Source organism: Mustela nivalis (genome assembly GCF_964662115.1).
Source record: "Mustela nivalis genome assembly, chromosome: 11".
Taxonomy (NCBI): Eukaryota; Metazoa; Chordata; class Mammalia; order Carnivora; family Mustelidae; genus Mustela; species Mustela nivalis.
In genome coordinates this window covers 80,800,640-80,817,434 of record NC_139030.1, presented here as the reverse complement: position 1 = coordinate 80,817,434, position 16,795 = coordinate 80,800,640, and the positions used below count along the sequence as shown (strand labels likewise).

The 16,795-nt window shown below is 38.2% G+C and overlaps 1 protein-coding gene across 21 annotated transcripts in view; it reads right to left on the bottom strand.

Moving 5' to 3' along the window:
- Positions 1-16,795, bottom strand: part of DOCK10 (dedicator of cytokinesis 10) — a 261,474-nt gene that overhangs the window by 31,236 nt on the left and 213,443 nt on the right. For 14 of the 21 annotated variants that reach the window (XM_082690399.1, XM_082690383.1, XM_082690395.1 and 11 more), the window contains exons 29-40: positions 12,865-12,948; positions 10,676-10,772; positions 8,769-8,813; positions 6,773-6,948; positions 6,530-6,646; positions 5,328-5,439; positions 4,494-4,615; positions 4,292-4,406; positions 4,135-4,201; positions 3,862-3,909; positions 3,007-3,108; positions 921-1,045 (exon numbers count right to left, since the gene is read on the bottom strand). In XM_082690399.1, coding sequence (XP_082546525.1) covers positions 921-1,045; positions 3,007-3,108; positions 3,862-3,909; positions 4,135-4,201; positions 4,292-4,406; positions 4,494-4,615; positions 5,328-5,439; positions 6,530-6,646; positions 6,773-6,948; positions 8,769-8,813; positions 10,676-10,772; positions 12,865-12,948 — 1,210 coding nt within the window. The remainder of the gene's footprint in view (positions 1-920; positions 1,046-3,006; positions 3,109-3,861; positions 3,910-4,134; positions 4,202-4,291; positions 4,407-4,493; positions 4,616-5,327; positions 5,440-6,529; positions 6,647-6,772; positions 6,949-8,768; positions 8,814-10,675; positions 10,773-12,864; positions 12,949-16,795) is intronic. The other 7 variants (XM_082690386.1, XM_082690390.1, XM_082690391.1 and 4 more) reach the window with 1 other exon arrangement.

The following is a 16,795-nucleotide window of genomic DNA, read 5'->3' as shown; positions in this document are numbered from 1 at the left end:
GTCATGTGAGGACCCAACAAGAAGGTAGCTGTCTGCAAACCAGGAATAAGGCCCCCACCAGACATCAAATCTGTTGGCACCTTGACCTTGGGCCTCCCACCTTTCCAGAACTATGGGAAATAAATTTTTGTCGTTTAAGCCACGCAGACTATTAATGTGTAACAACTCAAACTGACTAAAACAGTGTGTTTTGCCCTTTTCATATGTCAGCTGTAGACGAGAGTGATCCATTTACCATTTGTTCTTAATTCTTTTCCATTGACACAGGCACTGACAGAGTCACATTTCTCTCATTCTCAGTCTGGGTCAAGTTTTATGCTCCAAGGCTAATAGACTAAACATACAGTCTCTGTGGACAGTGGGCATTAATGGCCATTAAAGGCACTAAAGGTATTTATAGGTGAAGGCACATGTCTTCAAACAGGTAACTCTGGTCATATGCCCAGATTCACTAACATGTACACGGTACAAAAAACACTGGGTCCATTTTTCCTCATTCACAAGCTGGAGTGTGTGCATTATTGTGTTCAAGATGTCACATACGTTGTTTCTAGTACATGGGCAACTTTCTGCTCTTCTTGAAGAGCAGACAATAATCTGGTTGCCAGAGGCCCCATAAGCCTGACAATAGCAAAGTCACTTGATACCAGAAGAGCTACACCCAGCAGATTATACCTAGTGATTCGCCTTTTTCCTTTCTTCTTTATAAGGACACAACATTTTTTAAATCTCCTTCTCTGGTGATTTTTTTTTTCCCTAAAAAAAATTCTCTGGGCTACAGCAAGCCTGAAAAGCAGTAATCTTGGTGGCACACCAAACATTTCCTACATTTCTGAAACATTATAATGCATTTCATGTTTTCCACACATCTATAGAAACACTGATCACCATCATGTTCCTATTATTTCTTGTTTACTTACTGGATATGGTGTTGTCTAACATCTGTAAGAGTTTGGGGTTTGAAAGTGCATTTTTGCCTCGAATTATAGGTAAGGTTTGTGATCTGTGCTGCTTATGCCCTTCATGACTGGACGTGGTATGCATCCTGAAAATTAATAGGAAAAAATGGTTAATGTACGAGAGATATGACATATAGGTGTTCAACCAAGTATTCTAGATTGAGTAAAACATAAACAATTTTTAAATAGAGATGTTGCATAAAAATATTGATTATAGATAACATGATAAAAAGGGGTTTTAAGAATACTCTAGGAGAAGTTTTTTTTAAATGAAAAAAAGGTTCAGAAGGATAATTAATACCAAAGTATGATAGAAGAATAATAGATACTGAATTTAATCTGAACAAGCATATTCATTACTGTTTAATGAAATCATGGGATTCCATGGGAAGTTCATGGGATTCTGTCCTGGTAAGGGAGAGAACTAGGGGGTCCCTGAGTGCAGGTACTTTCCAGGCCGAAGACAATGACCAGCAGTGGCTCTCATTTGATGTCTCCTTGGCACTTCCACCTGGGGAATGAGCCAGTGTTATGCGGAAGTAGGAACACTTCCCATTCTCAACTTTCATTTAAGCTATATTTTGGCCAAGATAATAAGAACATTTTTTTTGAGGAAAGCTGGCAATAGGAAAAACCCTGAAGAGTCAAGCCTATAGATATGGCAATGGTTTTCTCTTGGTGACACTTTTCAAGGCTCATTTGGTTCTGACCAAATCAAACGCTCCAGATGGACTGAGGCCCAGAAGATCTAACTTTGGTTTTCAAGAGCCAGAGGAGTCTTAGCTACAAGAAATAATGGGTCCTGGGCTGTATGGCTTGGACCTTTGGGACTGGTTTATTTCTAGGTTTTGAGTGTATTTTAGTCTGGAAATTCTGGAGGAAAAAATCCTGGTTTCTGGAAAGAGAGAGGTGGGAATAACCAGGACCTGTCTAGATCATTCAGGAAGAAGCCTGAAATCTAACTGACCAAACATCAACAAAACGACAGTGACCTCAGGTACATGACTATAGTCTTTAAACATAAAAAGTCGTTGTTTATAGTTCTCTATTCTATTACCATTTGCGAAACACACCTATTACATTTTCTCATTTACTTTCACACAAGGGGCCATTTTAAGGAATCTTATGGATGAAGAGGCAAAATTTACTCCATGATTTATTGGTTATTTACCACTTTCTTATTTCTAAAATTCTTTCTAAAATACAGCCATTTTCCTATTATATATTATTATGGTAACTCTGGGAAGAATAAATCAAACTGGAGAAAATTTTAGCATAGAATTCTTACTTACTAGACCCAGGGGAGAATTAAAGTAGGATTTCAGGGCAAAATTTCTCCACAGGGTAGGTTAATAAAGGATGACTCCAGGTCCTATATGCTAGTCAAATCAGTGTAATGACTAGGAAACCTACCATAAGCTTATGGATCCAACTAAATCCTCCCTGCCTTTGACCCTTTAGAAAACAATTTGAGCTTGAAAGATGCTGCTGACATATTACAATTATTGAGAGGAATGGGGATACAACCTCTCATTTTACTTTGTCACTAGGAGGTTAAGAAACATTAAACGAGTCATATATTGGAATTACGTCTTTTTGAGTTCAATTAAATTAAGGTACCTATTAACCCTCATCCTATGCATGGCATTGTGCCCTGAGTGCACATAAATAAAGCATAATCCTTGCCTCTTAGGTCTTCACAAGCTAGCGGGGCAGATCAGGCAGTACCTGAGAAGTTTTTTCAGAAAAACACAGTTACTTGAAATCTGCATTTGGTTTGAAGTATATGCATATATACACACGTGTGTGTGCATCCACGCATGCTCATGTGTGTACATCCATACCCCCATACACATATACACATCCATATCCATGTATCTATGCATATATATATACACACAAATACATATATACAATACATTGAAACATATGTATATATGTGTACACATATACATACATACACATGTATATACACACATGTATACATATATATACACACATTTATACACACAATATGATTACAAATATCAAGCAAATTTGATGTTACCATTGTGACAAGGGACCTGATGCTTGACAGGAAGGATTAGATCCCTTGAGAGTTCCATTGTTCTGGGTAGACTGCACAAATTTAAATGCAGCAGCAATTTTTCTGCAAGGAAAACATGTTTTAATCATAGCTTAGTATTAGTAATTTATTTATAAATACAGAATGGCAACTGGCAGGTTGATTATTGAACAAGAAAATAAGTTCACATGTTATGAAAAACAGAATCATATTTTCTTCCAGCAATGGGAGATGGGGGGTTTAGTGAAGGTACTGGGGGCTTCATGGTCTCTCACGAGAAAAGGATGCTAACACAATAGTTATTCCAGATTCATTTTTCTCTTTAGCATACTGGGAGTTAAATTTTTTCTTTTTTTCCTTCTGATTGAAGAATAGTTGACACACAATGTTATATTAGTTTCAGGTGTACAGCATACTAATTTGACAAGTCTGTATGTTTGTGGCAGTCACCAAAAGTGTACCTCATCTATATTCCTTATGTTGTACCTTTTATTCCTGTGACTTATTCACATTGGATGTATTTTCTTAAATAGGAATCTTCTACATTACATCTATACAAATGATAGGTAAGTTAGTTCAGACTATGTAGGATATATGGTTTCCTTTCAGAAAGGTATGTTTTGTGTTGTATTTTCTTAACAGCTTTAACTAGTCCTAGACCTACTATGGGTACAGGGTAATCATCAAACTCCTATGTCTACTGTGAAGCCAACCTTACAATCCTTATGTGCATTTTAAGATTTCTAACATATATCTATAAGTCTAACTGGATAAATTACTACTTGGCATAATTTTTTAAAAGGCCAGATTAACCGATTGAAATTTTAAAGTTATTACCTTATTATATTGCGTTTCCCTAGGTATCTGAAATTTTGAAGACAAACACTGGAAAGGCAAAAAAAAAGTCACATTCTAATTATTCATGCCCTTTTATTTATACAAACCATTAATTTAAGTACATTAGAAGAAAAATATTACATTTTCTTTAAATATTTCATCCATTACTAGTGATAGATAGTTTAGCAAATGGGTCCTTAGAATGAAGGATGGCATACTAGACTATTTTGAAGTTTCAGAAAAAAGTGTTAACAAATCAACTCTATAACTTACTCCAAGATACTGAAGAAGTCGGATACCTCTGGGCTGGGTGCTCTTTGCCAGTAGGCAATCAGTGTCTCTGAAAGGAAACACCATGGAGCATGAGACTCTTGGAAACTCAAAGTTTCTTCCTTTTTTCAAAATTGTAATTTTCAAGAGCTTCCCTTACCTTCCGAAATGGTCTTCATAATGTGAAGAAAGCACATGAGAAGACTCCTGGTTTCTGCTTGATCTAACTTGTCAAATCGAAGGGTTGATCCTATCAAAGACAAGGGTCTAGGGACCTAGAAGTGGAAGAACCAAGAAGGGTTGAGGTAGAGTGAGAGACTGCTGACCCGGAAGGTGCTGCATAGTTGGGAAAGAAGCCCCACCTTTTCACAGTTGTCAGTCTTCTCACTGCTCTTCTCATTGGTGCTTGGGTTGGAGTCAAGACTTGCTAAGGAGGCTCTGGAGTCAGCATGGTTTACTGTAGAAATAGCTATTGATGAAAATGCTGCAAACACAAGCCACAGCACACAGATGATAATGAGATGCAATGGGCACACACATGATGACCCAAAAAGATAAGGAGCATGGAGGTGGTGGCAGTGTTGGGCAAGGCTGACATAACGGAGTCTGGAATTGCCATTAAAGACATGCCACATTGTAAGAATGGTCATGAAGACCACACTGGCATTTAAGGATTTAGGAAAATTTAGGCCATTATAAATGGAAATAAAGTACTGCTTGTTCCTTTGATTTCTTAAAAGACTTTTAAAAGAAAGTTTCTCTTATAAAAATGCTTTAAACAATGTGCATAAGGTGGTTTTTGGGGAAGAAGCTTTCAAGTTTTGACAGTTTATAAGAATTGAAGATGACATTTCCAAAATAGTTCTTAGAAGTAAATTTTGAAGTTGATGGGCTATTATATTTTACAGGTTGTATGCAATGAACACTTAAAGATTGTTTCCAGAATGAAGCAATTTGCTAACATTTGAGCAGATTGCTCTTTGAGCCAAGAAAAACTGAATGCTAAGTAGAAGAGGAAGGCCCTGGATGGTTTTTAAATAAATGGGAAAAGAAACTCTTTAGCTATATAACTATAGTGTACTTTGACATACAGAAATTATGCACATTGAATTATGGAGTGGGTAAAAAACATGATGATATGTGACGTAAACATGGATGAGAGTGAAACACAAGTGTTCCCCAAAGGTCTTAAGTACCTGCTATGGAGTTTAAAACATCTTTAGAAAATGATGTGTCCACAGAGTTTGCGTGTTTCATAGCTGACTGGGTGTGAAATCCTCCATTGGTGCTGAGGTCGTCTCTAGACCCCTGCATTTCAAGCACAGAAGAGATTAATGGGAATTGCCATATTTCAACATTGGAAACCCACACATGCTTTCTTTGTTACGCTTTTGATTTGATGCTATTTGACTTGCCCTTTTTTATATTCCAGCAAAGGTCTTCTGCAAAAGCAGGTAGTAGAAATGGATAGTCACAACCATACTCTTTGACAAATCCATACCCCTAGTAACCACTTGATTTCTTATGTGATTTTTTCTTTTTTTAAAATGTAGTGGAAACTACCTTCTAGATATAAACTAAATGGTTGGAATGGCTACTGTTTTTTTATGGATTATGCTATAGATTACATATCATTATAATCATGGGTTATCTTCGGTATATTACTAATACTAAAAACTAATTCCAAATACTACGTGCCAGTCTCTATAAGTGTTTTCTACTAGACCATTTAATCCTTATAAGTGTCCTGTGATGGAGTAATTCTATTCCATTCTATAAAGAAGATGGTAGAGGTTGAAAGAGCCTGGATTACTTATCTAAGGTAACATTGCGAGAAACTGGCATCACTGGGATTTGAATAAGGTCTTCCTCTAAACAGCTTTCCAAAGGCATAGCTCCTAACTTCGAGGTGGTAATATTTTGCTTTCCGTAGTGTGTTAATTCATCTGGGATGTGAACAGAGGAATCCGATCTCAGGTGGCTTGCTGTGCAGCCACTATGGTGGCTTAGTGGAGGAGAGATGGCAAACAGGCCACTCCTGGGTGTGACTGAAGCACTTGGCTACACTAACACCAGGTGGTCATGAAGCTCATGTAGGGAAATGGTCAGGGGAGGGAGGAGGGGCACACTGAGGATGGAGCCATGCATGTAACAGAGGAACCTGGTAAAAACTGGACAGAACTGGAAGGTGATACAGAGAAGAGAGGAAAATGATGGATGAGGTGGAAGGCTTCAGGGACCGATGTGGACCAAATGACATTGATGCCAACATCTCAAAATGGCTAGCACAAAATGCTTAGTTTGCTCACAGTTGAGGGGAAATGGCTCTCCAGGGCAAAAATACAAAACAGGCAAACTCTTTATTAAAATCAACATTTGAACCATTTTGTAAACTCACCTGATTAGATGTGTTGACAGTAAAAGGATACAGGTCCTTAAGGTAAATCCTTGGCATGTTGTCCAGAAGCATGCCATAGAGGGGCATATATAAACTTGCTATCTGGGCCTGCTTCTCCTAGGGGGAAAGGTAGTCAAAAGAAATTATTCACATAAAAATCAATAGACTTGTAGGTTTGCTATGCATTTAATGCAGTGAGCCATTAAATGGTGTTTAGGGAAGGGAGAAAAGAAAATCACTCACTGGTTGTCTGTATCGATCATCGAATGAATGCTTAGCCATTAAATTTTTTAGGACAGCTAAAGCTAAGTGCCTGATGTCTTGGTCTTCTTGCAGGGCAAAGCCAACTTCTCGGAGTAGAATTCCAATTAAGAAGTGTTTGCGGCAAAATTCATTCGTGACTGAATATTCAGGCATATCTTCGTGAGGAAAGCAAAGAGATCATGTTATTGAAAATCAAATGATCACTTTATAATTCAGAAAGATTTATCCAACAGCTACCAACCCTCTCACCACCAGGGAAGGATTCAGTAATGCAGTCTTACTACAGAGATGAGAAATGAGAGAGAGGAACATCCCAGAAGTATTGTATGTACATTACTACCAATAATAATCACTGACCATGGTCAAATTCTATAAAAGTGGTATATCTACAATGTTACAGGAGTTGAAAAGAGAAGATTGAATTTTTGTCTGGAAGAATCAGGAAGTGTGACTGGAAGGAATATGTTGAGATGGGCCTTTGAGGCTGTTGAAGGTATGGAGAGGCAGAGGGTCAGGAGCCAGTGGTGGTGGGGGTAGGGTGTGAAAGAGAAGAGGTTGGGAGGACCAGGGGACAGAGTTTCATATGGCACAGATTTCTGAAAGCACAGTGTATGGGGATTATAGTTTGGGGGTGTACAAGTCAGCACAGCAGCCAAGATGGGGTGGTGGGAATTGAGACTTGAGGGGCACTTGGGGCCAGATGATGGACAGACCTAAACACAAATTCTTTAGCTAGTGCCTAGGACCCTCCACTATTTGGCACTGAATTCTGTATAGAAAGGATTATGTCACCAAAGGCTTTGAGATCAGACCCGTGCCTATTTATTTGCTCACATGGCAACAGGATGTAAATGAGTTATTCCTTGGGGGAAATGTGGAATAAGGGCTATAATAAAAGAAGTTTGACCCCAGGGAAGGGAGGGGGGAAGTGAGATGCATGTGGCCTGGGTTAGGAGGACCCCCGTAGTAGAAAAAAAATGACCAGGGCAAGTTGGCTGAAGAATGTGAAAGAGCAAGAAGAGGAACATCAAAGGGTCTGCAAAATCTGGAGCCTGAATTATGGAGAAATTGGAATCTTAAAATTTCCACTAAATATGGATTTATTCGGAATTGCCCAATGTGCTTCCTAAATGTAACGATTAATAACAGGACTAGCGCCCACTTCTAGAACACGTATTGAGTGCCAACATGAGGCCACACCCTTTATAGGGGTTATCTCAGTGAATCTGTGGGGTTACATGTTAGATGTAATGAACTGCTGAAATATTACAGTTCATCACTGACTAGGGGCAAATGAAGAATGTGGAGATTTGTAGTTTAGGACGATGCCACTGGAGGTGGAAGAAAAGGGAATGTGAAAGTTCTAGAAATTGTGGTCCAAGGGCGTAGTTAGGTTAAAAACATTTCTCTGTGTAACAGTGAGTATTCATGAGGGGCCAAAAGTAGAACACAACTTTGTAATTCCCAGCCTAGGGCTAGAGAAAAGTTCTGCCCAGACTGTTCTAAGTTATGAATCTATTTCAAGTAAAAATGATAAATTCAATCTTGAGAAATGAGCTCAAAAACCCGACCATGGTTTACTGACAGAAATATATCACATGAAGCTAGTTACACTGAACAATCATGTTATTGCATATAGCTGGAAATTTTATTTATGATACACCCTAAGAAAATTTTAGATGGTTTGGGAAATTTAAAAAAAGAAGTAAAACTCTGGAGAAAAAAATAAGAAAGAATTGAGGTGGGTAAAGCATTTAATTATCTGTAACCAATGTTCAGTCAGCTTATTGACTGTTTTGATTTTATGATAAACATATGGCTATTTTTTGGCATCTGGAGATTGGAAACTTGTAGTATGCATATCTATCAATATTATCTATCAATATTATATGTAGTATGAGCATCTATCAATATTATCAGATTATGGTATGGCTACTGATGCTTAGATAATGTAATATAAAATGTAATTATTTACCTGATGCATGTAACTCTTGAGTTGATTCTGAAGGTGTCAAAGGATCTGGATTTAATGGGAATAAATAAAAAGTTTAGATGTACACATACTCAGGTATACACCATATTCATTAACAATTGGTAATTTATACTGAAAAATTAAAATATATTTTCCTAAACTATAAGTAGGACTCTTCAATAAAGTTTTGTTTCTTGGAAACGAATACCATAGGTTGTTTCATGAAGAGAATTATTTTAATTCTTGGCCTTGTACTTGAGCACCTGTTATTTTCTATCAGAAATCTGCACGCCACAAAACATATATTTTTATGTTCATTGTTGATAATATTAGATCTATAAAGAGACTATTAGGACTTTTCCTGAGCTACTGACAAATAGTAAACAATTAGAATTAAAATATATAACAGGTTTGCTCCTCTTGAGTATCTTAAACAGCACATCTCACCCAATAATAACTTGACACTAATTTATACAATAAAAAGGAATACAAAACAAAAGTCGAAAGTGACATTTCTACCTCTTTTTCTATAAAGGCATTAAGATTAAATGTACTTTGTAAATAAGAAAAAAATGGAATAACTAATTAAATAGCTTATGTTAATTCCTTAATAGAATTCAGTAGCTTATATTTAAGATTAAAATGACGAAACGTTTATGGTATGGCATATCATAAGAGACTCTTAACTACAGAGAACAAACTGAGGGCGGCTGGAGGGAGGTGGGCGGGGATGAGCTCAGTGGGAGACAGCGATTAAGGAGGGCACCTGGGATAAGCACTGGGTGTTGTAGGTAAGTGATGAATCATTAAGTTCTACTCCTGAAATCAGTATTACACTATATGCTAACTAACTAGAATTTAAATAAGAATTTGAAACATTAAAATAAAATGACAACACTTTCATAGGCTGGATAATGTACTTTACCCTATTTTCCCTCCAAAATATTATGCACAATTTACTCTATTTTCCCTCCAAAATACTAGCTTTGTATAATACGTATAGTATAAGTTGCAATACATGTGAGGAGGCTCTTTACCGTCTTAGTGTCTGCTTCCCATGAATATCAAAACTGTGCCCTGTGGATAATTTACTCACACATTAGAAGCAAAGCATTTTGTCTTGCTTCCTCTCTCCCTCCATCCTTCACCCCACGCCCCCTTCCTTCCTTCCTCCTTTTTTTGAGGCATGATTGACTATAACACTATATTGGTGTTATAGTGGACAACACAATAATTGCCTATTTGCATGTATTGCAAAATAGGAAAAGAATATTTTAAGTCCTTAAATCATTTTAGTGTTTTCTTTGAATCTTGATGTTCGATTAGTTTCTGATGGCTAGATGTGTGATGGTCGTTTTGGTATCTGTCTATATTGGTATATATAACATATATATTAATAAAGTCATAAATGGAAACATTTTCTGTAGACCATTTATACTTTAGCAAATATGGAATCGAGGCGCCCCATTCTTCCCTGCACACACATCAGGGGCTCTTTCTAACCCACAGATGCTGAGTATTTACAGTGCCGCCCTCCTGCCTGCCTTTTTTTTTCTCCTTTTCAAGGCAAAAGTTTTTTGTTTTTGTTTTGTTTTTGTATAAAACTCATTTTGAGGAATTGCATTTTAACTAATTAGACACTTTAATTGATACCTTTAATTGAATTTGTACTCACAAAGTGTAACTTCTCCTCCCCATAATTTTCTGCTTTTCAAAATCAAAGGAAAGTTTTCTTTTGGAGGCAGTATAGTAAAAGTATTACTGTAGGTTAAAATTCTTTGATGTATAATCATTGAGGCACAAGCAAGACCAAGGAAGTAGGAAAAAAGCAACACATAAACAAAGGTAAAAACAAATAAACAAATTTGAATGTTCATTTTGTAGGAACGGGTGCAAATTCTGGGCATTACCTGGAATGTTTGCTGATCTTATGGGGAGACACAAAGGTATAAAGTGTTCATGCTGACATACTTCTTGAAGAAAATCAAATTTATACTGGCATAAGGTCTGAAAAAGAGGCAAACTAAATGACTTATTTACTCACCAAGAAGGTTAATAAAAAATCTGCCTTTGAATCTTATACCTAGAAAGATGTAGTTACTTTTGTGGACTTTTGTTTTTGAGCTTCTAAGAGATATGAAGATATGATCTTACCCAGTAGTATTTTCTATTTCTTTAAGCTTCTATCAGCCCATGTTTATTCTGAGAGAGCTTGAGTCTCACCACAGGTACAGAACTCTAAAACTACACTGAGCTCATGGAACAGGTCACTGTAATCAACCCTTCTTATCCAGTGCTAAGGAAGATAATGGCCCACGTGATCTCTCTGTAGGCCTTTTGTTCTCAGACTATATTATTTAATCTCACCTCTTTCCTGCCCTTGCAAACAGGCCTGTCTTCTCAATAATGTTTTGATTAGGACAGTGATTAATGGAATTCAGACATGGTCTAAGACAGCTTAATACATGTGTTAAAAACAATCACATAAGAAGAAACAATTAACAATTCATAAATATTCTGTTCTCCTCATTGTGCAGACCAAGTAATCAATTTTTAGGATCCAGTTAGGTTGTATTCATTGTAGTCACTAATATCAGCCAACAAAATAAAATATATTCCATTTGCTCGGATATTTTAGAATTATATTTTGTGGCAACTTCAGTTAATAATTTAAAATACTCTCATTTCAAACAAGGATAGTATTTGACTTAATCCTTTGTGCATCAAAGTGAATAAGAGCATAATTAAATTGTATGTTAATTATTTTTCATTGAGTATGTTCTGTTTGGTTTCTGAAAAAAATAAATAATTTAGGCCTCCTGGAATTATATCTAAAAGGATATTTGGCAAATTTCATGCATAATTGGAGCACTAGCAAAGAATATTCTTTCAAAAAATATATACAGAGGGAAATGGATTCTCAAAATCCAAATGGCATATAATCATATAACTCCCCTAGTCAAAAGTAAATCTCCATTGCCCAAAAGATAATGTTCAGGTTCCTAAGCATGGCATGAATGGATATAAGAAGATCATTATTTATTTTTGGCTTCTCTACATTCATTATTCTTTCCCAATACCTAGAAAATTACCCCTTGGGGACTTTCCTTCTTCCCAATGGGCAAAGGTTAATGGGGAACTATTAGTTCTGGTGACCTGTCTTCCCTCCTTAAGAGGCAGGCATGCGACCCGAAGCAGGTTGGTCACACATTTCCTCTCTGGAATGTAAATTTTAAGCAGAGGTTTAAGGGGAAGAAAATGGTCCTAACATATTTTTTAAGCAGTAGTGAGCCTTAGCAACATCGTTCTTCCTTTGCAACTATTCTTGTGCCCTGGCCCCTGTTCCTTCTCAAGCTCAGCTCTCTAGCTCTTTCACTGATGCCTTTATGCTTCTAATACTTTCCCTCTGCTCAAACTTACATAAGTTTCTGTTGCTTGCAACCCAGAGAGATTTAACTGGTACAGCTTTCATGATCTGGCCCATATCCAGTCTTAATTCCTTCCAGCATATGTCCTACTAAGTAAGCTCAATGGTTCTCAAAGTTGAAAGAATATAAGAATCACCTGAAAGCCTTATTGTAATACAGATTTTGGAGTCCCATCTGGATCCCAGTCAGCTCTGGGATCACTGGTCTGGGAACCACACTTTGAGAATCACTGCCCTCTAGACAGCATTGTTCCCAATCTATCTCCCAACACATTCTCCCTACTTGGGAAAGGGGGTTAATTGTCCATTTATCCCTAGGCTGAAGGATTTCAGAAAAGTGAGACTTTCAGTGCTAAAACCAAGTCAATCCCAAGCAAACCTGACCACAATAATTGCAGCTGAAAAGTATCACTCCTTTCACCGCCCACAGGAAATAGAAGTGAAACCTACATGTTCATTCCAGACTCCACACTCCACAGTCCCCTTTTAAGAAAGGATGTGGGAGACGAACAGATGGACCATTTTAAAAGGTTGCCTCTCATTGGGATAGAAACTATTTGTTGATGCAGAGAATGGATAGGCTAATGTTTTAAGCAGGAAAACACAGAGACTAGTAGATTTATTTATAATGCAGTGGTTTAGAAAGCAATCAGTCCTTCACTTGGTTCTTACCTTGAGATCACCAGAGGAGAACATGCTGACGTAATTGTTAACCATCTTAAATACAAAGCCCCGATCCATAAATGTAAAACAGCGCTAAAAAATACAAAATCGTAAATTCAGACATTTTTGCTTTAAAGGTCATTAAAGATTTTAGAAAAGGTGATTAAATATATTGAAGCAAAATGACATTTAACTAAATGTGTTGTGTAATAAATGTTTTAAAAGAACTCTACAATATGTTTAAGCATTCATCCACGTATGGCAACTAATTAAAACATGAGATAGTGTGCACATGCCAGAAAGTTACAAAACCCTCTTTGTCAATTTTATAAAACACCACTTAAAATATTGCAATGAAATATTATAGCCCTTTCCTTTCTATACAGGTTTTAGCTTTTACTTACCTATTTTTTTAAATCACTTAGTTACATTTTATTACTGTTCTTTTAGTAATTTGACTACACAGTTTATCAGGTGAAGATCCTTTGCTGTACAATAACTGGGTAGGAACAGAGGTGGTAGAGGCGGGTCAGGAAAACCTTTTTAAATCTCCGGCTTCCTTTAACCCAGTAGTTTCCTTTCCAGGCAAGGCAGCTTGAATTTGTGGAATGAAGGTAAGAGACCCTGAGATTTCCATCTCTTACTCTGTTGTCAAGGAGGGTCTTAAACAGCAAGTAGGTTGGGAGGAGACAGGCAAACACATTCCAAGTTGGCATAACATTCTCCCTCCAAAAGACCAATGGCCATGTAAGCAGTAACTGAGCAACATTAGCCAAATGACTGTACTGGGAAAGTGTGAAGTAGGAGGCACAGACCATATGTACTGATGCCAGACCCTGGCGAGGTCATCACTGTGTGCATGGGTTTGATTCCGTGAGGACATACATGGGAAAACCTTGCTGCTGCTGTACCACTTAGTAGGGAAGGTTTCTTTCTTGTCTCTAGAGTTTGACATGTACCATTGCAATAGTTGCACATTTTTTGGACTCTTCTCAATTTTACAAACAAATCTCTTCTCTCAGAGAGGACAGGATGTAAAATTGGTCATAGATAGTATATTTACCAAGTAGAAAGTCTCCCGTTGAAAGACATCTGTGCATAAAGAACTATTTTCTCTAGCAATGTTCTTCTAATTGTTAGGGATGTCATTTATATTTTTGTTTTATTTTCCTTTCCCTTGTCCTTTGGTTTCTTCTTATTGTTATGTCCCTACTCATTCCTTACTATGTTAGTATGCTGCCCCATTTATATTTTCATTTTTAATATGAATTTAAGTTCTTTCAATAACTCTCCATTCACTAAAAGGTAAATGGCTCCAGTGTCCTCCCAACTGCCAGTAGAGCAGTGGGGAGAGGCAGACACCAGAGCATAGTCACAGTCACAGGCTCAGAAGATGTAAAGAGATATAAAGAGATAGGCAAGGCAGAAAATAGGGGCTTTTCTGTTTCTGCACAACATGGGGTCCCAGCAGGTATGTCAAATACTTGCAGGTTCTCCAGCTGTAGGAGTTAGTCCCCAACCTCGAAATATCCCCAATGTGGAGTTTTTCCAGAGAAGACCGCCCTTTGCTGTCTTCTTTCTGTTGGAAAGGGGTTTGGGTCTGACCTTACAGAGAGAGGAGGACCACCCAATACAACTGTGGGACCATCCAGTACAACTGTGGGCTCTAGAAACATCTCAATAAAAAAGCAGATGAAAAAGAACCCTGGGGAGTCAATGGTAAAGACACAAGGGCTTTTGACTCAATGGAGAAGGGGTTGGTGAGTTCTGTCACTGAACCAGAGTAGTGGCAGTTGTCCCAAACAGGGGCGACAGTCCTTACTCTGCAGAGCAGACGTGATAGTTTTTGAAGGAGGTCAAACCCGAGCCTTAGTGACAGGGAGGGGAGAAGGCTCCCTGCCCTGGGAATCTAGGAAAACCCATTTAGGGTTTCTTGAGATTGAAGAAAGACCTATATGTAAGTTTGTCATCCTCTTTCCAAGGGGCAGTGAGGAAAAGGTATATATCCTAGGATGTAAGATCAGCAGAATCAGCCTTCTGACTGCAGAGAGCCCTCCCACAAGTCAAGCTTCATCAAGCACCTCTCCTGTCATGGGTCCATCTCCTCATTGCTTGACCCAAGTGCAGTAGCTCTTCAGCCTATTGCTGAAGTCTAGAGGGGTCTCTTTGCTTTTGTTTAAAAATAATTTAGGGGCGCCTGGGTGGCTCAGTGGGTTAAGCCGCTGCCTTTGGCTCAGGTCATGATCTCAGGGTCCTGGGATCGAGTCCCGCATCGGGCTCTCTGCTCAGCAGGGAGCCTGCTTCCCTTCCTCTCTCTCTGCCTGCCTCTCTGCCTACTTGTGATCTCTCTCTGTCAAATAAATAAATAAAAATCTTGGGGCGCCTGGGTGGCTCAGTGGGTTAAGCCGCTGCCTTTGGCTCAGGTCATGATCTCAGGGTCCTGGGATCGAGTCCCGCATCGGGCTCTCTGCTCAGCAGGGAGCCTGCTTCCCTTCCTCTCTCTCTGCCTGCCTCTCTGCCTACTTGTGATCTCTCTCTGTCAAATAAATAAATAAAAATCTTGGGGCGCCTGGGTGGCTCAGTGGGTTAAGCCGCTGCCTTTGGCTCAGGTCATGATCTCAGGGTCCTGGGATCGAGTCCCGCATCGGGCTCTCTGCTCAGCAGGGAGCCTGCTTCCCTTCCTCTCTCTCTGCCTGCCTCTCTGCCTACTTGTGATCTCTCTCTGTCAAATAAATAAATAAAAATCTTGGGGCGCCTGGGTGGCTCAGTGGGTTAAGCCGCTGCCTTTGGCTCAGGTCATGATCTCAGGGTCCTGGGATCGAGTCCCGCATCGGGCTCTCTGCTCAGCAGGGAGCCTGCTTCCTTCTCTCTCTCTCTGCCTGCTTCTCAGTGTACTTGTAATTTCTCTCTGTCAAATAAATAAATAAAATCTTTTAAAAAATAATTTATATTGTTTATAGTAATAAAAAATAATTCGTAGCAAGCTTTGGCAAACTGTGGCCCATCAGCCCAAACTGCTTGTTCGTTCATTCTTTCTTTCTTTCTTTTTAAGATTTATTTATTTGAGAGAGAGAGGGTACAAGTGGGGGGCGCCTCCAAGGTAGGTAGAGAATCTCAAGCAGACTTCCCATTGAGCACGGAGTCAGGCAAGGGGCTCGATCTCACCACCGTGAGATCATGACCTGAGCCCAAATCCCAAGTCTGACATTGAGACTGAGCTACCCAGGTGTCCCCACTGTCTGTTTCTGTAAATCAAGTTTTATTGGAACATAGCCACACTCAATCATCTACATATTGTCTATGGTGAATGGTTTATGGATCTATCGTGCTACAATGGTTAAGTTGAGTATTTGTGCCAAAGACTATATATCCTGTGTAGCTAAAGATGTTTAGTATTTGGCCCTTTACCAAAAAAGTTTGCAGATTCCTGATCTGGAGGATAACTTATACTCTACCAAAATATTCTCAGTTTGGTTTAATAAACTAAAAGCCAAATATTCTAAATTATGTGCTAAAATATATTGTTGTAATAAAAGAATATTTTTTATCTAACCAATTGTGAGGACAATAATAATTTTAGTCTATCATTCATTTGGTGAAGGGTATGAAACCCCAAACAGTAAAATGAACCAGATGAGAGTCCTTGCCCTTTCTTTATATGTTTTACAAAACAACTGGTCCTACTATTTTCTTTCTCATCTTGGATACTTGCTTTCAATCCTGTGCTAGATATTAGTTTAGGTACTACCCACAGCAACTTTTACATGGATAAACTCTGTGGAAAACACTTACTTATTAAAAATCGTAGAACCTTTAAGTCAAATAAACAAATACAGTGACCTTCTCCTTTTCAGATACTCACTTATTCACCTTCTTGTGATGTTTACAGAGAAATATCACAGATGTTTATTAAACATATTTTGTTACAAACCAAGACTAT